At 40.3% G+C, this 25284-nt stretch overlaps 1 protein-coding gene across 7 annotated transcripts; it reads right to left on the reverse strand.

Annotated features, from left to right (window-relative positions):
- On the reverse strand, positions 1–25259 carry cert1 (ceramide transporter 1). Of its 7 annotated transcripts, none has more exons than XM_016674896.1 (19): positions 25086–25259; positions 24585–24703; positions 23464–23598; positions 20216–20332; positions 11831–11938; positions 11480–11618; positions 10923–11009; positions 10655–10812; positions 8453–8545; positions 8252–8338; positions 8022–8114; positions 7110–7187; positions 6285–6380; positions 5884–6016; positions 5707–5777; positions 5498–5626; positions 3008–3137; positions 1786–1923; positions 1–1641 (listed from the first exon to the last, which is right to left on the reverse strand). In XM_016674896.1, exons 2-18 carry the CDS (start codon positions 24672–24674, stop codon positions 1796–1798), a joined length of 1872 nt encoding a protein of 623 aa, XP_016530382.1. In that variant the 5' UTR covers positions 24675–24703; positions 25086–25259; the 3' UTR covers positions 1–1641; positions 1786–1795. The 7 variants fall into 7 exon arrangements, with proteins under 7 accessions (XP_016530382.1, XP_016530379.1, XP_016530380.1 ...); XM_016674893.1 differs by having other exon boundaries at positions 1–1656; XM_016674894.1 differs by having other exon boundaries at positions 1–1656; positions 24585–24803.
- Between the last annotated feature and the right edge of the window lie 25 nt (positions 25260–25284).

Here is a 25284-nt window from a genome sequence, read left to right on the forward strand (position 1 = left end):
TAGTTTCCATAAACAGTACACTTTTATTCAGCTCTTTTGTGTAATAATTTTACTTTACAGAACATTGTCAAATGCAAATACACTTAGTGCAAATAATAACACTTCAGATGTACAACTTAGAAATATACAAAGTCTGTAGATTGCTGACAAAATACAATTAAAAACACTAATTGTATTCTTCAGATGACAGAACACGATCTAGTTTGTGTTACCAGCAACAAAAACAATAATCCAGAACCGTTCTAAACCTCTGAGCTCTAAGATTATTCAATCTGCGGGCGAATTTCCCAGCCGCGCAGATCAGCTGATTGAGGAACTCCCAACGCTTGCTGGCGTTAAACACAATCTAAAAGTCATGAGGTACGATGACGTGAAATGTCGACCCATCACTCCCTCGCCGCCCCCCCCAGTCTCAATGCAGTGTTGATAAATGCACGTCTGGTGGCTGTAAAGTAGAGAAATCTAGAACGTTTTAAGGGTCACCCTGGTGTCTAAGGCATTCTGGGGGTGGTTCATTTATCAGTCAAGTGGCAGGATGCCGCTGCACCGCAGTGTGGCGAGTGAAATGTAAATTCTCCACAACTGAGAGCCCAAGATGTGAACGATATTCTTCCCATCAGTTAATAATTTCACTTCTGTTGGACAAAGGCATATCTCGTTTTCAAACTTGACACGTGGAAATGGCTTTTAGTGCCCAGCAAACAATTTAGAAAACAAACAAACACAAAAATAAAAACGGGTGTGTAGAGTAGATCTGATTATCTCTCAGCGAAGGAGAGGAAACTTCCCATCACACACCGAAGCTGATCGTATGCAAATGTCCCTCTGAAACACTGAGCTGGAGGTTACAGACAAATGATGATCGCAACTTAGCATTTTCAGACCACAGTTTGGCCATATTATCAGTTTAGCATTTAAAAAATAAAAAAAATTAGAAACGATCCAAGACGAGTTAATAAGCAAAGTCTCTCAATCTCCCACAGAGCCCGGCTAATTGCTGTCATCAGATTCAAGCGTTTAACAGTCGATTCACATTTGTCATGTTGGTAAACTAACTGAAAAGTTACTCTCTGTACAATACATTGTGTCTATGTGCTCTCCGAAAAACTAGTTTATAACAATCTAGAAATATAAAGATTTCGAAGCTGTGAGCTCTGACCCCCCCCATCGAACAGTAAAGAGTCGTCACAAGAAGGGGCAGGGCAAGGCAAGAAAGGGGGAAACAGTGGGCAGCTGCTCCTCTCTTGTGGTAGTTTTACTTTAGCAGCAGCAAAAACAAGTAGCTGTAATACTAGTGATTGTAGCACACCCAAAAAAGTCCAGGAGTAGGTAATCATAAGAAATTTACAAAACAATTTACAAAAAAAAAAGAAGAAAAAAAACAACAACAACACAACAAATCAATAACATTTCAAAGACTTCTTCAAAAACCCTTGAACTGACTATTAATAATGCACTTTCATGGCCACCGACTTGGAGGCAGCCAGTGAGTTGCAGCTGGGGTGGAAACTACTGAGGTGTTAAAGCTCGCTCGTCTTCAGGGACGTCCTGATCATGTGCAGTCCTGCTGGAAAGTTGGGGAAATGAAAGGAGAGTGGGCCATGTGGTTTCTGACAGCGTGCTGAATGAAGGGCGTCAAACCTACGGTGGGTGAGCCTGACACAGTTAGGGAGAACGAATCAGTAAAAAAATAAATAAAATAACTGCAATTAAAGAGGATGTTGGCTTTTTATAATTTTTTTTTTTTTTTTTTTTAAAAAAAGCTAAGTGTTTGTTTCAGATTACCTCCTAGTGTTCAGAAGAGGATGGGGTTCCCAGCCGTTTTTTCCTGAACGTAGGAGGTGAAACGTTTGAGGAACTTGGGATACTCTCTCTTGGCGACGGCTCTCAGGACTGAAGCCGGAGCCCAGCCTCCAGGGTTTACTGCAGCCACACACAGGAGGGTTACCAGCTCACTCTGCAATTCCTCACAATTTGTGACCAGCCATTAAGAATGGATAACAGTAAATCAGTGCGGCGCAGGGCGCCCTCTAGTGAAAAGAGGAGGAACTGCTCTCTTGCTTCATAAACATTCAGGCCCTAAAGTCAGAACCGACGCTCCAGCGAGGAAGCTTTTAGCTGCAGCCTCTTTGTTTGCAGGAAGCGACGGGTCAGATGGGCTACAGACGTCTGGGCTGGGATTTCAGAGAAACAATACTACCCTGAAAAATATAAAGTATCTTACTTTATATGGAAAACGCGGTACTTTAAAAGTGAAACTGGTCCATTGTTCCACTACACAAAGTGATTAGTTTCAAACATTTGTTATAATTTTGAGGATTACAGTTTACAGGAACTAGAAACCCAAAACATAGGTGCTCAAAAATGTAAAAAAAAAAAAGAAAAAAAAAAGTCAATTCCAAATTGCCATGTTTGCAGTTTTAGATTTATAGAGCGGTTTAAAAGCCAACAAGCTGTGCAGACAAACGCTTTATCAATCCTCCTCATCATCTGAAATGATCAGATAATTGTGTCTTCACCAGAATACAATCGAACACCATCTTTGTTGCTGCTAGGCAGCTGACGATGAAGCAAAATCCAAGAGATTGCTCTCTTCCGACAGGCAGCTACAACTGACAACCTAACCCTACAAAGAACCAAATGACAAACATTTGGGTTTTCCTTTAATGTCAACTATTGAAAATCAAATTTAAACAGCAAACTTATGAACTATATCGCCATTTGCAAAAACCTAATTCGTTTTTGAATTAGCTCTTTGAAATAAATGCACTTTTCACTCTTGTTCTAATATAGCAAAGTTGGACATGGGATTCATAAAGTGATAAAACATGTTTTACTTTTCAATCATCAACCAAAACATGTAATCTCAAACTTACACTTAAGTGATTTTCTCAGGCAAAGAGTCACGCAAAGCAAACTGTACACTACGTCATGCTACTTAGCATCTTTCCGTTTGCTGTTGTAATCCCTGAGATGAAAACCAGATGGCTTGGAGAGAGAAACTTACCGTTGGCAACATATGTGATCTTACAGAGGATGTTGTCTCTGCTTATCTCTTTGTCCCCCTCTGGTGGGCTGACCAGCGTTTGGCAGATCATGGCCACATTGATTTTGGCACGAACACACCGGTTTGTGGGCTGGAGGTACAACAAAAACGGTGAATGCAAACACTCCCAGGCTCCCAAGCTGCCCTGTGAATAGTAGGGCTGTAGTGATACAATAATCTCACAATACGATACACGATATTCTGCTCACGATATGATATATATTGCAATATTCAGCAAACAATACAATTTTTTGTATTCTTTTTTGTATTCTTTTGCAATTTTCTGAAAGATTTTAGAGCGACAGAGTGATTTTGGTGACATTTTGTGACTGTTATAGAGTTGGATTGAATTCATTTAACTGAAAACTGATTAAAAGCACCAACTACACAATACCTGGCTCTGGTTGGACATGGACACAGACTTAAAGTCGACAGCTGGACAAAATGAATCAAAGAAGTGGTGAGAAAACATGTTTCTTTTAATTGAAACAGTACAAACTGTAGCTTACATGCATTTGTAAAGTAAATAAAGTGCACCAAGTACCCTGCTCTGAATAGTTTGATACCTTTTTAACCTTGACACTTAACATCTGAAGGAATCACTCTAAGTCTGATGACCTAATCACTCTCCCGGCGAAGCAAGCAGTGAGTGAACAAGGTGACAGTTGGATGTTACGATACTTGCGGATGAATATCGATTTTTTTTCTAGGAAAGAAAATATCGATATATATCGCAAAATCGATGTTATTACACAGCCCTAGTGAATAGTTTAGGTTAACTATTGAGCCTACATTAGAAGTCGACTAAAACTAATGCCTTTTATTTGAGACATTTGAGTTAAAAAAAGCAAATGATTAGCACAAAACACAGCACATGATATATGTTTTCTAAAAAAAACAAAAAAAACAAACACGTTCACTATTTTGCACTCCTATGTACAGCCTTAATTTTACAATTTACCCCACTAATGCAAATGGAGTGGAAACCACAGGCTGAAACCTCAACACAGGCTGAGAACATCTGACTGTTAACGTCCACATGCATGTCTGCTTTACAGGAAGAGTCAAGTAACCCAACCCGTGACTTCCTCTAGAATATACGCATAATTAGACAAAAAACATACCATCAAAATTATATCCATATGTAATATTCACATATTACATATGGTCACAGGTTGAAAACTTGCATTTAGAAAACCTCTGCATGGCTCACTGATATAAAGTGAATTACTTTGGTGATAAGGTTGTTGAGGAATGCTCTGGTGTTGTGCGGATTGGAGTAACATCTCCACCGCTGAAAGGATTTAGATTTTTTTTAATTGCAGTTTTTGTCGAAGGTAAGCAGACTGCCACACAACGCTTTTAAATCCCGGCGTAGAGTGCAGGTTTGCTATGTCTCTGAGCTACTGTCCTCAGACCACAGTTCTCCTGATATTCTTCTCCTCACCAGATAAATCACAACATAAGCTCTCACACATTAAATGCTGCATTGCTGTCACTGCTTTCTTCTTCTTCAGTGGACACTGTCTTCTGCATCACTGCCTGATTTCCAAACGCAGCGTCATCACTCCTCTGCAACTTTCAGCTGGCTCAGCTGAATTGTGGCTTTTCTACAGTTTTTCCCTATTTCTCAATTTCAGTCATGGAAAAGAAGACAACTGTTGTGGGCCGCAAGAAATGAATAAAGGTGACAGGAAATGATCACTTGTGAAAATGATGGTGATACGTGTCCTACAATAACACTCAGACTCCCGACAGTTTTAGCTTTAAAGTAATTGTTTAAATTAATCAAAATGTTTCTTTTATTGACATGAAGGAATGTTAATGTTTTGGAGAGACATAGCCAGACAAAGTCATGGATCTGATAGAGAGTCTGTGGGGAGAGATGGAGATTAGGGTGATGGGAATTATAATTAGAATTCAATCTGTGATGCTATAAGAGGTTTTTCCACTGATTTTGAAAGGATAACAATAATTTTTGACAGATTATACATTTGCTAAAAGAAAGTTATATGTTTTAATTACTTTCCTTAACATTGATGTATTATCTTTTGGGGAAAACCTGTGTCATTCCCTTTGGTAAAAAGCTTCATTTGTGTTTATCGATATTGTAAATGAATAAACTCTTTATTCTCTTCTCTTTGTTATGATGACAGTTGTTTGTATTGTTTATGAGGTCTTTCACTTATCTTAACTTCTCTGGTAAGTGAATCCATAACAAAAATTTAAGCTGAGCTGACGTCACTTAACATTATTTGTCAACTTATAACAACATTAAATATTTACACTTTTCTTTTCACATTATCAAAATCGATGCACTTCATTTAATCTACATTTTACACAATTTCTTGAAATGAAGGCTGAAAATGGCAGAGAGAAAATAAAAATGCTGTAAACAAAAAGCAGTGGGAGTCCTGTGTGCCACGATCGGTGTTTTGTGTCAACACTTACAGGAGCGTTGTCATGGTCGACAGAGAAGTTGCACACCAGCCACGTGTCAGGATCGTTTTCGTTTGTTGCCAGAATCTTCCTGATGGCCGACAGATAGAGAATGTCCCTCTGAGAGGCGGGCCACACTCTCTGAAACGCAAACCAAAGACACAAACAGCTGCAGACCAGCGCTGCTGACCAAATGTCCAGCCCGTTTCCGTTGAATCTACCTTGTGCGTTTGGTAAACAATGATGGCGTTATCGGAAAGTGTTTCCACAACGTTGAAATTGTCGATGGTGGCTGAGGGAGGGAACGAAGAGGCTCGTGTCAGTCGGGTCACAACACTGAAACCGGAGGAGCTAAACGGGAGTCGGCATGGCGACCCTCCCTGTCGCCGTAAACTTACTTTCCCAGTCATTTCGAACATCTGTGTCCCAGAAGTAGTGGCAGACCTCGTGTCCCGTTACGCCTTTGACGGCGTGAGTCGCTTTAAGGGGATCCAGGACGATGCCGTTCTCCTCCACTTCTCTCCTGTAAACCTGTTAGAGAGCAGGGGGAGAAGGTTGCGTTAATTTACCCACCGCAGAACCTAAACCAGAAACAGAACAACCACATTTAACCTTCGTAGTTTGTGAATTACTTTATTTTTTTGTTACTCTTGCATAAAAGCTTGACATTAGGGAGTAGTTTGTTCACTTTTTCTTGAGAACATTTCTGCTACTAATGAAAATAAGTTGTGTTATAAAGTCGCAGCTTGCAACCAAGGGAAGTGATTCATAGGCCGCTTGTTGTCTCGTCTGTACCCACCTTCATCTCTCCTTCTTCTATTACCAGCTGCCAGTTGGCATCTCCACCCACGTCTTGAAGGGAATAAGTCATATGATTCTGCACCATCTCCTCCACCTGAGACACGGAGAGACATTCAATAAGCTCGGGTTAGACAATGTTTTACATAAACCGCCTATTCTAGGCACAATTCAGCAAGAGTCAACCTATATTAACCCACTTAAAACGTTTCAGTCTTGAACAATCTGTGTGTTTGCAGACAGGAGATGTGCTAACTTCATTCAAACAGAACACGTATTTTGGCCTATAAGCGATTCAAGGAATGTCGCCGCAGAGCAGAAACCAAATAAAAGTGAGAAGACTGGTCCTGCCTGAGGGGACTCCTCAATATCCAAACAACGTCATGAAGCAACAGCAGCACACGTCTGCACAGCTGCATGCTTGTGCCGTGAAACAGGAAAAAAGGTGGAAGGATGAGAAATGGCTCTAAATTAGGGGGGGATTTTATCTAGATTCCAGCCATGCAGCTTTAGAACAACTTCCAGGAATAATGCCTGTTGGACCCTCAGGAAAACCTTTGAGTTCAGGAATGTTTGTGTTCTCCAGGTGCTTTGCTGTTTTTGTATTTCTGCAACAAAAAAACAAAAACAAAAAAAAGCTTCGACTAAAGAATTTCACTCCAATGGACTCCAGGCAGTACAGCTAATATTTCCAGCATCCTGGATCGAGTTGTTATAAGACATGCTCATGCTGGCTGCTCATGCTCTGTAGGAGTAGCAAAAAAAACAAAGGGAGACGGGTTCCTGCATCCCACATCACAGGGGTCCACGGTTTGTGTGGCAGTACCTGACAGCTGAATCTGTGAACGTCATCCGAGGCGGTGACTAGCTCAACCGAGGACACGGAGGAGGAATAGCTGCGAGGCTGCTCGGCAGAGAGATGTTTGGAAGAGAGAAGAGCGAAGAGGAAGAGCGAAGCGAGCAACTCGTTTAGAAACTGCAGAAGCTCCGGTGAAAATGTGAGGGAAGCCATCAGAGAAAGAACTTGAATTTAATCTAGGAAAATATGCATTTTAGTAATTTAGAAGTGAAATTTACTCGTTATATAGATTCTTTACACTCAGTGATTATTTCTGGTGATTTGGGTGATTATGGTTTACAGATAATGAACTTTTTTTTGTTGTTTTTCACTCAACACCTGGTTCGGGGCTCCTTTTGCTTTAATCATTGCGTTAATGTGATCAGCCTGCAGCTGCGCTGAAGTATCAAGGAAACCCCAGTTGCTTTATTAGCCGCCTTCATCTCATCTGCAGACTCGGTGACGCCGTGGTCATTAAACCAGCTGCTGGTACAAAGTCCTGCTGGCAAATAAAATCAGAATCTCCAATAATCTCATCGGCAGGAGGAAGCATAAATGGTCTAACATGTTCTGATCGGCAGCTGCACCGACTCCGGACTTGATGAAACAAGGTGGACCAAGACGATGGTTCCACGGATAATCACTGACTTTGGAAACTTCACACCGAATCAGAAGCAACTTCGACGTTGTGCCTGTCCACTGGCCCTCCAGCACGTTGGACTTTGATTTCTAAATAAAATAGAAAACCCCGCTCTTTGTAGAGTAAATTTAAAGAAACAACTCAATTCAAGAAAGGGAAAGAGACTGACACACTGCATACACAGTCCACTATACACACTGGATTGACTAAAACCAAGAAAATGTACTATAGGCACGACAAAAAAACAAAACACTGCTTACCTTGTCTGCAAATCGGTGTGTACTGATGGCGGAAAAGACATCAGCAGGAGAAACCGGAGGCGGTCGCGGTGTCCTGACCTTCTCTGACTGGCACTGAAGCAAACAGCATTTCAAGTTCAGCACGAGACCAGAGATTTCATATGTGCACAATAAGCTGTAGCTTAAACTACACGTCTCTGTTTTCTAAACATCAAAAACGTCAGCTTTAAGGGTTCCAGACTTCATCGCACCTGCTCTTCGATTTTATCCTGTCGGTCCAGCTCGGCTTCCACTGCGTCAAAAAATTCATCCTCATTGATCAAACTGTTGGGCCCCTCCTGCAACAAGCCAACGAGGACGGCTCAAAGCAAGATCCACCAGAAAAGCACTTCAACAAATCCCTCTGCTTTCATTCCTGAGCCGTTTCAGCTCCAGTAATCTTATTGCTTCACCTCATAGTCTGGGCCTCCGTAGTGGGACTTTTTCTTCAGTTCATTCATTGCACATCTGTAGGCATCTTCTACCCTCCTCCTCTTCTCCAGCTCCTGCTCACAAGCACAGGGACAAAGTGTGTTTGATGTGGCTGTAACAAATACACTCCTTCCCGACTCTGCTTGAGTTGATTCAGATTAGAGAAGAAAAGTCTGGGATAAAAGGTGATGAAAGTATGGGTCTGGATGTCTCGAATTCAGCAAACATTGCAATATTCAGCTGCGTTCTCACACCCACAGGTTTCTTCCTCGTCAGACGTCGACGAGGAAAAAGCTGTGACAGGTTTCTCTCTGCTGTCAATCAATTATTTAAAATGAAAATGAAACATTTTTCTTTAAGAGTAAGAAAACAATAAAATGCACCAGGTTCTGCACAGTTTATCCATATTACAGTGATTACAAAAATAATATAATAGTTAAATGTAAACTTAAATACATAAGAAAAGAAAAAAAAGCAGCAGTAAGGGCAAAAGTAAACCAGCCAATGTCATCAAGCAAAGTCCAAAGGAAGGTGTAGACATACAAAACCTGCTGCAAAATAAACATAAGCCGATACTGTTGCAGCTCTGTAAAACAACCACACACACACAGACACCCACACACACACACACACACACACACACACACACACCCACACACACACACAGAAAGAGACCTACTTTAAAGCTGGAGGTCTGTAAAGGTATCCATCTTTGTGTTTGGTGTTTGAGCAGCTCGGTGCTCCGCTGCTTTGAATGTTTCCACCAAGAAGTCAGTGAAGTCATTTTCTAAGATTCCTCTCAGAAGGAGTCCAAGCTGCGTTTCTCCCTTCAAATTCTTCTGATATCCAACTCCCCCCTGACTCAGAAGGTCAGCTAGCCATCAAACTCGAAACCAAATGTATTATTTGAGCTGGTTACACCTGACCGTAGTTTAAGTGAGCTGCTTTTGAATTGTAGCTTTATGTGGCACGCCTTTAACAGTGAGAGAGGTGGGGGGGAAGAAACTGGTTTGGCAAGCGGTGAGCTTTAGAGAGCGCACACTTAAAGGCACAGTGACATTTAGAGCACATGGAAAGAAAGCTTTAAGATAACTATTCGTTACTTAACGCTCATTCATTCAATTTTTATATATTTTTTTTAAATAATTGCAATAATTGAATGATTAATATTTTTAACACACGTTTGTCTGGATTGGATCGTTTAGGCTCAGGAGAGACAAGAGGCAATCTAACAGGAAACTGTTGTTTGACAGCAATCATATTTCTGACAAAATTTGAAAAAAATAAAAAAAAATATTAAAATGTGGAGATAAAAGAAAATAAAGTGTAACAACCAATATATAATGTGTTGGTTACACAATGTGCAATACATGTACACTCTTTCAAAGAATTAGCACCGTTTAATTGTTTTTGTCATGTAACACTACTTCAAAATGTAATTTTAACAGATTTTTTTAGCGCATGGCATCAAATACGTTTTCCCCACAGTAAAACATGGTGGTGGCAGCACCACGCTATGTGGATGTTCTTCTTTAGGAGGGACAGAAAAGCTGGTTAGAACTTCTGGGAAGATATGAGGTTAAAACTGTAAGAAAGCCTATTAGAGGCTGAAGAGGAAGTTCGTCTTCCAGCAGGACATGGACTCTAACCATACAGTCAGAGCGGTAACGATTCAAGTGAAATCACATCAATACGTTTGGCTGGCCTAGTCAAAGTCCAAAATTCCTCCATCTATTTAGAGTTTGAGCCATTTTTGTAAACCGTAATAAAGTACACATTAGGGGGGCACGGCACACGGTTAAGATTTTTTATAATAAAAAAAAAACAAAAAAACGCATATAGACTTGTTTCCAATTATGCTCTAGTTTAGATTCATCTGTCATACAAAAGGCCAATAAACCACCAGGAAGTCTATGTGATTAAAAAAAAAAAAGTGAAACCATTTTTTATTACTAATAATTTTTTTTTTTAAATCTGCAAACCTTTTCCTTTGCCATTTCTTTCCTTCCAGACAACTATCTATTCAAGCCGTCTTCCACATAAAGTTAGTCCCACAGGATTCTGACAGTGTTCATGAACACCTGTCAAACATAAAGACCTGAAACGCATTCATGTTTTTCAACCACAGTCGTCCCCTGCTGCCCGTCAGCTCCTGTCAAGCCCCCCACAGTGCGGCGCTGTACCTTGTCGAGTCTCTTCTGCCAGCTGTCTTCTCGTTTGACCATCAGCTCGATGCAGTGGGACAAAGTGGACAGGATGCCGGCGGTGGTGGCCTTAAAGGTGATGGCTTCTCCCTTGAAATCGATCCCGTTAATAACTTTGGGACTGGCCGGAGGAAACACTGCACCACGCAAGAAAAGAGGACGTATTCACATTTTATCCATTTGTTGCACTAAAAGAAACATGTTTTTGCGGCTTGAGTGGATCCTTCATTAAAAACAGAAGACTCACGTTTCTCTTTGCTGCCGTTGTTGTTGTGATTGTGTTCACCTTCAGGTCTTGTAGTGGTCAGAAATTCATCTTCATCCTCCTCCACAACTGAAGAGGAAACAAAAATAACTCTATGCAATGAGGCTTCATTTATATTTGGTTAGGTTATTGAAAAAAGCAAAAACAAACTGAGGACATTATTACTTTCTCATATGTTTGGGAACAAATTTGTGCTTTTCAAAGAGATTTCAAGCTGCACCCCTGCAGGTTTAATATAAAAAGGAATTCTGAAGATCATACAAAAGGTTCTGCCTCAGAGATCAAACCGGCCATTAAACCGGCCACAAAACGTCGTGTAAGCAGATATCGATTTTTCCTTCCTCAGCGAGCCACTTCAACCATTCTTCTTCAACTCCAATGCTGCATTAAACAAGAAGCTACCATCAATAAATGCTTTCCTTTGCCAGTAAAACCAAAGGCTGAAACCCGATGTGCAGTTCTAAAAACGTGATCATTACTCTTAAAAAAAAAACAAAAAAAAACAAAATGGTTCTGGTGTAATATGAGCCAAACATTACCTGTGTCTCTCTGAAATTCATCTTTGGAAACCGCATCACCACAGGAGTCAAAATGCTTCTGAAGAGTGTCCACCTGTCGGCACAGAATGTCCCGGAAAGTTTCCATTTCTGCGAGCTTCTCGCGCAGCCGGTGGCCCTTCTGAGCAGAGAGAGGACGACATTCAGTTCAGCTGGAAGTTTGTTTGATTTTTTTGCAGGAGATATGCAGTTTAATCCAAGCTACAAAACTTCAACCTGACATTAACATTAAATGGTTTGTGTTTATTTAGTTAAATCTGGTGTTTTATTTGCAGACGCTACAGTTTTCATACCCTGAAGATACAAGATCTGATCAATGACTAATGTTTTTACCTTGAAGGAGGATGTGGAAGTGGAAGACAAGGCACTAGCAGCTGAAGTGAGAGACAACATGGAACCATGACGCCTCAGACTCGTTTCTGAACCGTATCCAGACTCGGCCTGCGGACGCAAGCAAACAGAAATCAAAGAGAGGCAACAATGAAAGTAGAAGAAATAAAAAAAAAATAAAAAATCAAAACAATAAGGGCGCATGAAGTTGTAGTCGACCTACAAAAAAACAAAACACTGATCCATAACAAAACGCTACAGGACACAAAGAAAGCTTAGTGGTTCAGAACATTGAGTAACACTGGATCGACTGGGCAAATTTTCCTGCGATCAGGAACAAGTTCTTCAACAAATAAAGTAGGACAAATCGTACATTCCCTTCGTTTTCTTTTGGGTAAAAGTTCCCACCTCAAAGACCCTGTCCAACATTCCCCCCCGCCCTTTTACGTGAATCAGTTTAAATTAAGAATCAGGAGGTCAAACCTCAAACATCAGCCCGTTAAAATCCTGATCGGTGCATCTCTGTCAGAGAAAACCAGTTGAAGGGCGAAAAATCAAAAATACACATGAACACAACAAAAACAGAAATAAAAAAACACCTTAACAAGGAAAGATTAAACTGTATTTAACATGCGAGGGTAAAACAAAACAGAATTTTGTTTGATTATAACATTCTCACAGGTTTTATGCAACTATAAACCAATTTAATTAACGCTGTCATATTTAATATCAACACAAGATTATATTATAATGAGCAAATTACAGCTGTAATAATAAATTATGCATCGATTTATTTCATTACAACCCAAATAAATGTTTAAAGTTAAATAATTGGGATTTGATGCATCGGTTTTTAATAGAAATAAATGCTTTATTACTAGCAAAGTTACAAAACCATCAAGGTCTACTCTTGTTTCTCTTTAAACATTTTAAGAGACAAGTTTTTCTTTTCCTAAGAAAAGCAACTTTTTATGTAGTGACACATTATTTGTGTTGTATATCTGACCATTATCTAAAGTAGGGCGGCTACATTTTCTGCTTTAGGCCAACATTTTCTTGAGAACTCGTTGGCTTAATATAAAATCTGGAGACTAAGAGAGCGCTGCACTGTAAAGCAGATCTATGACCAGTCATAGTGGCTGCGGGGGCCATTTGTTCCATTAACTGGCCGACATTTAACTAGGCAACGCCTCCGACTGCCGGCTCAGCACAGGGACAGAAGTTTTATTACAGATGTCGTCTATTCGGATGCATGCATTCCCTGACAGACACACCAAAGTAAAATACCCCGTTTGTCCCACCAGCAGAGGCAGTGAAGTCATGATCCGAGACCAGAAACTAAACGTCATACCTGTGCACAAGCCGTATCAGCTGTGATGTTCCGAAATGTTGAATGTGTGAATCAGGATGCAAACATGCGGAGGGAGGGTTTCCTGTCTCAAGGTATTTGCTCAGGTTTAGTCACAGCTTAGAGAGTCTAATTTTCTCTTGATTGCAAAACTCAGCTAGAAGCTGCGAGTAGGCCTGTTGCGATAAACGATAAATCAATTAATCGCACGATAAATTAAACCCATCGACCTCATTTTAATTATCGGCTTTATCGTCTCTTCCTGTCTTTTTGTCTTTCTGTTGATGGCACTGAATGAAAAAAGGCTCAACTCCGGTGCTCTTCCTTAGTGTAATGTCCAGCGCACACTACACAGTTGTTGGCGGACTGTCGGGCCATTTTCAAAACCTGATAGAAATCCTAGGTATAGCGGTTCGATCGGGTCCGTCGTGCCGTGTGGTGTCCAGCCACATGAGCACAAAGTAATGGCTACAAGTCCAGTTAACTAATTTTAAAATCAAAATCAATGCTTTACTAGAATCTACCTGTGATGCATGTGGCTAGATTCAGCTAAAGTCCTGACTGAATGAAAATCATTATAACCTATTTATGTCACGTTAACGAAGAACCTACCGGGTTCATCAACTGCGATAGCAATTTGGCTCCAGTTCCTCCCCTTGTCATTTCTATATTCTTTGCACAAAATGTTGAATAAACATTAATGTTGTTTCCACATATCATCTCCAATGTCCACTTGACTTCAGGTTGCGCCGTGTCAGCACGGAGGAGAATCCGCGCTTTCTGATTGGCTACCTGTCACATTCAGCGTTAACGATCCCAGTCGGGGGAAATCCCTGATTTAGATCGGGGCGGCCACGACGATCCACCGTAATACACCACACACTGCAGGATGATCAGTTACGAAATCACCAGCGGCCAACGATCTAAGATTGTCATAAGGGGAAAATAGGGGCAAAAAAATCGTGTAGTGTGAACTATTGCGTCAGGATGTGTCCATCTTCTCTATTTAAATCTTGTGATTACTGAAGACCAATATAGTACACAGATTTCATAAGCTGCACTCTTTTGGTTGAATGCAGTATTTATTTCCACTTTGGCTTGATGTTGTTTAGTTTTTATTCAAGTACGTTTTTTGTTAATGGAGACTGAGAATCCATTTTATTTTTGGTTGTTTTGTTTATTTAGTTCATCAGTTCCAGTGTTATGTGTTCTTTTGAAAATAAAGTGTATCTATGGCAGGAAATTGCATGCATTATTAGTCATTTCCACTAAATCAGTGTCAAAAGGTCTTGAAACAATATTATCGTTTATCGTAATAATTTTTTAGACAATTAATCGCTCAGCAAAATTTGTTATGACAGGCCTAGCTGCGAGCTGGTTCTGTTGGCTAATGGCAACGAATGAAGGAGGAATTCTTAAAATCAGTGACTAAACTGAAAAGGGAGTCAGGTGACGACACTGAGAGACGGCACACACTCGGGCTTCGGCTGCAGTTTCTCCTAATGCAACAGAGTGACACAGTAAGGAAACTGACATAACATACAAATCAAAGAAACAACATCCGGAGTTCATCGTGGACCAGACAAACGGGTTTCCTCCAGAAAAAGGAAGTTTCTTGTGTTCAAAGTGGCTGCTGTGAAACTAAGATGTTTCTGCAGGACATAAACTGAAACATTTTTAAACCACAAAAATTTAAAAATATAAACACAACAAATCATTCCAGAAGATCCGGTACTGGGACGAGTACAAGCATTTTCAAATTCAAACCTCAGCAAGTGCCTCTTCAAGCTGAAACGACAGACTGCATGATTAAACACACGTTTCTGGAATCCACAGAAAAAAGCCCACGTAACTGAACAACCACATTTTGTGCTCATTTTTGCAGCATATTATATAATCAGAAAGAAAAAAAGGCTCTTCTTCATTAGACCAACGAAGTGAAACAGCCGTCAGGCTGTGAGAGACAGAAGTGTTTGCATTTCAAATGTCAGTCGTGATTGTCAAGTTAACCTGACCTGTGGTTTCAGGTGCCACACCCGATCCACAGATATCAATAAGGTAATTGTAAATAAAGGTCCTTTGTGCTTCGTCAGCATTGGTGATAATAAGCCCCGTTCATATTTTATGCCGTTTGCTACTGATGTGAAGATATAGCAGCAAACAAAATTTGATGTCAAATTGATCTCAGACAGAAAAATACATTTAAAAATTGTTTTAATTCAAGGCCATTTATCCAGCAAAGGAAGAAAATCCACATTATGAATTGCTTTTACAGAATCCGTAGCGGTAGAGTTACTGACATTCTTAGCAATTGCTCTAAAATAAAGTGATATGGATCGTTTTGTCCAGTTACATCATGCAAGGCGATCCACTGAGATCCTGTGTGCGTTTGAGACAACGCAGCAGAATCGAGGAACCAAAGGGGTGTGGCTTTCTACACACCAATACATTTGCCATTTCAATGAAAGGTCACTATGCACCACTATCAACATGTTATCTGCATCGAATTCTGCTGATCAACACAGTTATGAAATCAGACGGACTCTGAGATCATGTAGAGCCTCTGCTCCAGACTGCTGTTGCTTCTTCAGATGTGCTTTTCTTTGTAACACAGATAAATAAAAATCTAGTGGGCTGAATTAGAATAAATATGGGTCGCCATAAGACGTTTCAGTAAGATAACGATCCAAATCACCTGCATTTATGAATGTGATGGTGCTTAAAAAGTTAAATCCATGAAGAAAAGTGTGATCTATGTATAGTAAAACTCCACTCGGCACCAAAACGTTGAACGCTGTTTGACAAAAGCACGGACTGCCATTTTAATGCGCCTGCTCAGCTGCACGACAAGCATGCAAACTGAGCACCCATTCATACAACGTATTTGAAATGGGATTTTGTTGTTTTACAAGTTAAATGAGTGATCAGAGGGTGTACAGCCACACACACGCACACACACACACACACACACACACACACACAACAGCAACTTCTGACCTGAGTATATTGCTGCTTGAGAAATATCCACATTGTGCACTACAAGCCTCATCGTTGTGCGGGCGCTCTGCACAGCAGAACCTGGATTCGTTTGAGCTATTCGTGTCAAAAACTGCATGCAAATACACAGTATGGGGTGTGGAAAAATAACTTCAAGTCAGAACAATGGCACACTGGGTAGATACTGTTTGAAAGAGCATGGCTGATTTACAGCGAGCAGGCAGGCAGCATGCCAAAATGCTGTAAGCCCACCATTCGGCCATTCCAACAGCCAAAGCAGAGCAGGGTACTGCTGCAGTCCTGACGGCTTGCTGGCCCCAACATGGCCAGGCGATCCCCAACCACTCTCTGACACTGACAATGCAGATGATTTAATCCAGTTTCCCCGGACACACCTCACTACGAGACAGAGAGGAAGAGGAGGTGAAGAAGAGAAATGGAGAGCTGCTTAGCTTAGCACATCATGTGAAGGAAAACAGACACAAGAAGCGAAGAGAGAAGATGGGAAAAGTAGCCGCTTGCTTCTCAGCAGTTGGATGAGAGGCAGACATTGGATGCTCTTTGAAGCAGAAGAAGCAGACTGAGAGGCGACTTCTGCTGATAATTAAGTTGTCTCCTTTCACACAAAGCTTTTCAAACACACACTCATAAACGGAGACCTCTTGTTCGACATGCATATATCAGGAAACCACATACCCTGACATGTGAAACCATTTCATCTTGCCTGTCTTTCTTTGCAGCATCCATCACTGTGCAGGCACCGGCGACTCTCTGCTCTTGCAGTCAGAAAAGTAGAATGAGGAGTAAAAGATGACAGGGCTTGCATGCATTAGAGAAAAGATGAGTGCTGTCTGGAGCTGTTTGTGTAACAAACCAATGAAGTACTAAAAATGTGGGCGAGTGAAGCAGCCTGCTGTATATTATGACACAGCAAAAGAGAGAGACGGCGAGCAAGAGTGGGAGGCAGGAAGCAACATTTGTCTGGATCTTATACTTTAGGTCTTGCCGCCCGACTCGTATTTCATCTCCTTTTATTCAGCTGCACCGCGAGTTAAAGTTATACTGTTCACACCATCCATCTAAAATGAGAGATATTCCCAATTCTCTCAAATTCAAGCTCTCCAATATTCATCAAAATCCATTTTCTCAGCACGAAGTCCCGGTGAAAAAAACAAAAAACAAAAAAAAAAAAACATGCAATATTCATCAGGAGCAGCACTTGTCACAGCAGCACTTTTCTCACCACCAACACAAACACACCCACGTATAAAAACACAAATGAACTCACGTTGAAACAGTTTTCCCAAAGCAAGCTGATGCTCCAACACAGATATGAAAACGACAGCAGATTCCCTTTGAAAAGTGGAAACTAATACATGTTAAACAGCTGAACTTGTGATTACCGGCCATCTTTAAGCACCTCATCCTTGCAGGGTTTGATTCCCATCCCCAGTTCTTTAATCCAGAGGATTATCCTCATGATTTGCACAATCAATATTTATACACACATCTAAAACAGACAATAACCAGTATTAAAAAGAATAGGCAAAGAAGCAACCCCATTCTTAAAAGTGTATCCTAGTAAGTTGAGTTGATGTTCAACTTATAGAAATAATAATTGTTATGCTTCAACAATACAGCTAAAAATTAAGCCAGTCAGAATATTTACTTTTTTTGCTATGATGGAAGCAATAATGAAACTATGGGAGGTTGCACAGAGGACGTCCTCATTTGTCCATTTGGGAGCAGCACAGACACACTGCCTAATGCAATGATACTTTAACCTCTACAAGGTCACCAAAGGTCACATGCAGGGCATGACCCCGAAATATTCACACTGTAACTCTAATGGATCAAACGCATGAAGTTACTCGCACCCAAACTAAAACATCCTGCATAATAACACAGGATGAAGTGACAGAGGCAGCACAAAATTAGTAAGTGTTAAAGAATGAACTGTTTTTAACGTTTCTGTGATTTATTCTGATTAATTACGGAGAGAGCAAGTCTTAAAGGAGATAAACAAGGCTGCAGAGAGAAAAGCTTACACCATCATCAATCCAGGAAATCCCACATGACAATGTCATCATGACTTTAAAAGCATCTCAAACATTTGAGTTAAACAGAGGCACACCCCAGGATGTTTTAAGCCAACCCCTCAAACAAACCGCTTCCTTCATCCAGGGACAAATCCAAAATAAATCAGGCAAGGTATCGGCGAGAACCCACAAGTCCGGTTTGTCCTCTGGTACAATTTCCAGAGGTCTGAAGGCGACACGTCCATCTATTTAGGTCACAGAATAAACTCCAGGAATAGCCATCCCATCACACCATTCAGGAAGCAGACGGGTTCCTTTGTCCAAGAGATAAATGTGTTTTGATGTATCAATCCTAAAGCAAAAGTAAAAGGTCTTGTGAAGATGCTGCCTGAAGCTGGTAAGAGAACGTCATTACCCACAAGGAAACAAGTCTAGTACCAACATGGATTAAAAGAGCAACTCGTAGAGGAAGAAGTTATCACTTCAAAAGCAAAAAAGAAATAAAAAGAAGAGGTAGATTACAATTTGGAAACTCACTCAGACACAAACCTTAATTTTTGGGAGAAATGTCCTAACGATGACAATGAATTAGAGACGTTTGGTCCTATGGAACAAACCTTTCATTTGGAGGAAAAGAGGGAAGCTTGTAAGGCTGATAACACCATTCCAGCTGAGGAGGGGTGGCGCCCTCATGTTCATGTGGTATTTTGCTGCAAGAAAGACTGCTGCAGCTCACAAAATAGATGACATCACGCAGGAGGAACATTATGTTGAAATGTAGAAGAAACATCTGAAGACATCAGCCTTGAAAGTTAAAGATTGGGCATAAGTATGGAGAGCTTCCAAATGGACAACAGCACCAAGCACACCACCAAAATTTGTCACAAAGAGGCTGAAGGACAAAAAGCTCGATAAAAACTTCTGGAGAGAGCTTTCGTGAGGCGGCTTAAAATCCCGACTCGGTTCTGCCAGGAGGAATGAGCCAAAATTTCAAAAAACTGTAAGGAGAAGTTTGTGGAAGGACATGGAAAATGTTTGACACAAGTTTTAAATTTTGAAGGCATTCCTACCAAAAGCTAAGGAAGTGCACGTAGACGCCTGACTTTTAGGAGAGTATCTTTATAACATTATCATTGTCATTATTCTGGTATTTAACAAACAATGTATGTAAATATCTGGTTTCAATAATGTAGGTATTTTTCGCCCTGGGAAAAGTAAAATTTTGGTGATGTCAGTACAATGTTGGTGATGCTCTACCAGAAAAAAAATACTACACTAAATTCATGACTGCATCTAGTATTCTCACTGTGTAAAAGTCAAATTCATGTGATGTTCTTGTGTTTGCAGCAAACGAAGTGCATCACAAAACATGTGACTCCAGCCAAGCAAGCTCTCCAGACAGGAGTTTTCTTTGCAGAAGAGACATTCGGCCTGTAAACAGACGGATCTAAACGCAAACTTTGACCCAAAACCTGAACAAATTCAATCTGGCCCACATACTTTTACCGTGAAGCCAAACATCATTTAAAATGTCTCTGAAGGGGGGAGCAGCAGCCTAGTATCAGAGAGAGGGAAGCCCCCCGCCTCATCACCTCACTTAGATTCTTCACATTCCCTGAGTACCGAACTCTGCATGTGTGTTCGAGTCCTTCTGCTGTCACACCCAGCTCACAGAACAGAAAACACAGAACTCCGTGTCGGATCTGAAAATCTGACCTCCGATTCAACCTGAATGTTGGAGCTACGCGAATACGGCAGCCAGGAAAATATCTGATAGCAAACAAAGATTATTTGGTTTATTGTAAAAAAAAAAACACGTTTTTAATCTTGACGGGGCGGGCTGGGGGGGGTCCACACCAACCACACACAAACGCATAAAGAACTGGATTTAGACGCCGTGAATGGACCCGTTTCCCAAATCTCTACATTCGTAACTATGCAAACAAAGGGATCAAGAGTGACGAGAAAGGAGAACATAAACATGGTAATCAAGAAGCTACTCACCTTATGCAGCTCTATGGACTCGATCCATTCCTGCCTGTGCTCAGGGTCCTCTGCTCTGAGGTACCAAACGCTGTCATTCACGCTGATGTCAAAACGGCACTCGTCAAACTCGTGAGGCTGCGCAAAGAGAGGAGAGGCCTCATGAATAATAACGACAAATGTTTGCAATCGGAACGGACTATAGCCGCACACAAAATCACATAACTAAATCTGAACTTTTCCCTCTACCTTAATTAGAGTACTGGGAAGTAGGAGCAAAATACTACTTCAATAACTCTTTGTTACCCTAACTGAGTAGGAATGACACATTCTTGAAGCACATGGAGTCAATCAGTGACAGAAAGCCACATGTCACACACGATAAACAGACATTTTAATTGAGAACTGATGTCTCGCATCTCCTGTCCCACCCCGAAACGACTGGAGCAGGGCTGTGCGGAGGGAGATAAAAAAAAAAAAAGAAAACTAAACATTAATTATTACAGGAAGAAGCTGGATCATTTCAACTTCGCTTTCTCCTTTTGGGAGGAATTATTCGACTTATTACTCTCCCCCACCCTGCTCCACTCACCGTCTGCCTGAGGCACCCAAACACGTGCAACAAAGAATTTTACCCGTTTCCTCTCAGACTGGAATTTGACCACTGAGCTCAGCTGAGACGAGTTCAGCTTTGAAAAAAAAGGTTCACAGGAAGGAATAAACACACAGGAATATACAAGTTTTCTTGTCAGTTTTTTCTTTTTTTTTCTTTTTTTCCTCCAGGACCAACAAGAATCCAGCTGCTCAGTCAGCTGACACGACCTTCTGCCAGCTAAGTTTAATTTCATTTGCAGAATGACGCTCATGTGCTGCCTTATTTGCTCCTGCTGACAACAGTCACATCCCTCCAGATCCTGATCACCAAGTCTGAGCCTGCAGAACTTTATGCAACATTGATTGAGACACTTTCATGTTGATAGTAGATTTCACAAACTGCACTTTGCAACAGCCAATTGGGTCAAAGGTTTTCTATGATATTTCAGTGATCAATTATATATATTATATATATAAACCTCAGTCATTTCAATTTGCAGGCTGGCGTTACATTAGAAAAGCTACCCTGTCTCCAACCAGAACCTGAAGATAATCTGGGGGAGAACATTTAGGCGCATTGAGCCGTGACTGTTACTGGGGTAGAGAGAGAACGGCCATCTATCTTACTGTGCAGTATCAGACACGGACCATAAACCTCTGCTTTACACTCCATTTTATGGTTCGTTCATTTCTTTTTCTCATTGTGCAAGCACTGCTGTGCAAAAAGGCTGCGTACAGGAAAGAAAAATTTTGTCTGTAAGCACACGGGAGGTCGTAGATTGAGCGTGTCCTGCTAATGCTGACAATAACTAGTCGTCTTTTCAATCATTTTTCTTTTAATCGATTATCCCAAGCAACCGATTCTGTAAGAATGGAGAAGAGAAAAGAACATTTCTTCTTTAGTGGACTTTCAGATTTATTGCATGCCACAAAATCAAGGATTGGCACATAAAGTGTGACGTATAAGTGTAAAGTTCCTCCTCCGGCGTCTGACTTCACAAAGTACATCGCAAACACAGTGGCTTTGTCTTCACTCTTGGCCTATTAGTAGACCCCCAGTGTTGTTTGTGTAGATACTAATTATCCATTTTGTTTGAGTAGCTTTCAAAAAAAAAAAAAAAAAAAAACTAATGTAACGTCCAAACAAACCACCGTTTAACAAATTAATATTTACCAACATAAATGTAAACAAAGTTTCACATGAGTTTCCCCAATAATACACACATGTGAGCAAATGGAAACAGCAACTGCAAAGACTGTCTCAGTTTAAGTTGACAGACCTTTCAAAAGTTTTGTTTGCAATGTTTTTATGGTTTTAGTGCTTAAGCATGAGGGCGGTTTGCTGCGCATTCATTGCTGGCCAGCGAGCAACAAACTCATCATTTAGAAAAAGAAAAAAAAATCTTTTTTGTTATTTTTTTCTTTTCTTTCTGCAAGTCCTCAGACCTCACTGTCACAACACACCAAGATGTTTAATATTCACAGAGAAAGAGTTATGATAAAGCTGTAAACAATTAGTTTCCTCCAACACTGTTAGCAGCAGACCCTGGCTGGACGGGGTTTCCATTCTGTTCACGAGCTGAAAGGAGCTCGCTGAGAGCTTTACTTGTACAGTTTTAATCCAGGTCCAAATCAAATAATCCCACAGGAGGGAACAAAAAAAAGTGCAAAAATCACAGTAAAACCATTTGTTTGGCTGCTGCAGCTCAAACAGGAGTGAATATTTAACTAGAGTGTGGAATTTCAGCATATCTCACTTGCGGAGGGAAAATGCCAGAACAGTGATTACACTGTATGGACCAAACTTACATTTAACAGGAGAAAACATCAGTTTCAAGTAAACAAATCGTTTTTAAAAGGGTGTTAATATTAAAACGATCTCAATGAGATTGTTATTCACATTGTGATGTGAATAACAAGTGGAAATTAAGAGGTAATTTTACATGGGTCATTTAAGTGACTACCTCCTTGTGCTCCTAACAACTTCATTAGCCTCTTATCTTTATACCCCAAGAGTACATGGATTAAAGAAATCCAACTGTCTGCTGAAAAGGAATTAAAATAACGATGGAAGAAAACCTCCCTATAGATCTGTTACTGCGACGAGTCTGCAGCTGCCATTTACGCCCCAGTCACTTGATCTGTAATTAACCTACGGGCTTCACCGTTCCCTCAGAAACAGTGCTGTACTTATAGATATATTTTCAAGAACTTAGTTTGATAAAGCAGAATCTCTTATGGCAAGGCAGATTTTGATATTGCCTCTTTTTACAGTGAAACTTTTAGTCTATGAAAAAGGAACATGACCTAAAGGACTATTGCAACATAATTTGTAGATCCTCTAACTATATAAAAGGCAGAGTATCGACAGAGAAACATTTATTTAAAGCTTTATTGCATGATCAAATAAATTTGATTCACAAAACATTTCAATGTAAATTGAGGGGCACAATCACTCCATAATGTCGGCTTCTTAAATGTAATAACTCGCCTATTTTATTGGTCTTGGTGTAATTTAAAACCATATATTTTTAAACTACTTTTTTTTTTTTTCTTTTTACAACTCCAAGATATCTGGTGAAAAAGCAGACATGTCGCAAAGATGCAAAATTGCAAGATATTTTGTTTTGGTGAAGCCACACATTTCCTTCCTCTCCCCTGAGGTTGGCACTTACTGTGATAACAGCCTTGCTGAGGCACAGGGAACCTCTGCAGCCGTACTCCCGTTCATCCTCCGACTTGTAGTAACTCAGTGTGTTGTTTTTTAGCACAACCCATCGGTCCTGCCATCCGTGTATATAATTCGTCCACTGAAAGCACAAAAAATAAAAAGTAAAAAAAAAAAAATAGCAGCATGTAGTTATAGCTCCAAAATACAATCAAAAATCTTTTCAGCAACTAATTAAAATGTAATTTTCAGGAGGTGAATTAAAATTTTAAACCTCGTAACGTCATAGATAACATATTGCAGGAATTACATTTTCAACGTTGGTGTCCCTTAAGATACTTTTCATCCTGTACATGAATTACTTTAAAGTATATAATCATATTCTGTTACTTGTTAGATGTATGCAGATGACACTGTTGTTTATATACCTGTAAAAGCTGAGCAGTGGAATAAAGGAGGACTGTCTTTTGTAATAGTTACGTAAAGCATGTTTGCATCTCAGGATGAATAAAATTGTTTGCCTGTCTATAAATAGAGATTCAGAAGTTGCAGCGATATATAAAGGACTTTCAGCAGTACTTTATACATGCGTTTAGGTGTACTAATGGATTCACAACTTGCACATATTAAAACAAATAAACTTAATTGTGAACTTAAGAAATATAAAGATAAGAAATAGTTTCATTTAGTCATCAAGAATACACATGACAGCCAGGACTTTGTTATATTTGAAATACTGTCTGGTCAACACAAACCAGAATGCCAATCAATACAAAAATCATACACAAAAACTTAAATATTAGTCAAACTAAGGAATTAAGGGATTGTTTTCCAGAGGAACTATATTTAAACATTTTTCAGTTAACTAACTGTGTGGTTTAACTTCCTAATCTTGTTTTAGATCACCAACCTGCCATCTAAGGGACCTTAAATTGAGATTAGCCTTCATGTCCCAATCTGGCACATTTACATGCACTCCACTGCTTGAGTTAATCAATGAGCATTGTGATTTTCAAAATTAGAAATAAAGATAAACAAAAGTCACGCGGCTATTAACTCGTGATTCGTGTAGGGTTGTGTTTACATATCCTTTTGAGACTATATGTGTGTTAATTCGCCAGAACTTACTTTGCTTAAAACTCCTCCGAACTCCAGAGGCTGGCCGGATTCTGGGTCCACATCCTCATCCGAACCGGACGATGAACTCTTCTCGGACATTGATTTCCAAGTTTCAAGACAGCCCGTCTGATTTTATTGACAGAACACCGCGGCTCAAGTTTAGAGGCTTGATTAGCTATCAGTTTAACAGCTTCACGGCCAAACTCGCAGTTTCTTCAAATTGTAATCCTAAATGTCAGCAAAATAAAGATAACTAGGCATTAAGCATACATGCAAAACAAATAGAACTGAAGAGTGCTATTGCGATTTTTCCATGACAGTTTGAAACAGCAAGATTTACTCATAAAAAGTTAGTCTGAAAGTGACAGCTGGGTCTCGGATTCTCGATTTGCGGGCTTTGTTTTGAAACTGATGTCGAATACCAATAAGCCTAGCTAACTTAGTTAGCTAGGCAAACGACGAAACTAGCTAACAGTAACTACAAATGACTAACAAATTGGTGCAATTCACCTTAGGTACGGCAGCAGTAGTCGACAATATGCTCAAAAAAAGGCCTTCGTGTTAGCGCAACACTGCAACTTCCACCTACTAGTAAGGAGCCAAAGAACAGCCTCCCTGCAATAGTCCGCAGTTCAGTTAGCTGTAGCGAAGCTCTGACTAGCTCTGTTGGGGGAGGAGCCGCGGCCACGCTTTACTGTGTACCTGTCAA

Source organism: Poecilia formosa, unplaced genomic scaffold (assembly GCF_000485575.1).
Source record: "Poecilia formosa unplaced genomic scaffold, Poecilia_formosa-5.1.2 Scaffold103, whole genome shotgun sequence".
NCBI lineage: Eukaryota > Metazoa > Chordata > Actinopteri > Cyprinodontiformes > Poeciliidae > Poecilia > Poecilia formosa.

Bases quoted from the DNA above. Each gene is read 5' to 3' on its own strand.
- cert1 (XM_016674896.1), bottom strand. From the start codon at position 24,674: ATGTCCGAGAAGAGTTCATCGTCCGGTTCGGATGAGGATGTGGACCCA. The intron at 11,010-11,479 runs GTAATGTTTGGC...TTTCCTCTTCAG, and splicing joins TGAATTTCAGAGAGACACAG to TTGTGGAGGAGGATGAAGAT. The intron at 6,381-7,109 runs GTACTGCCACAC...TCCGTGTCTCAG, and splicing joins TTCACAGATTCAGCTGTCAG to GTGGAGGAGATGGTGCAGAA.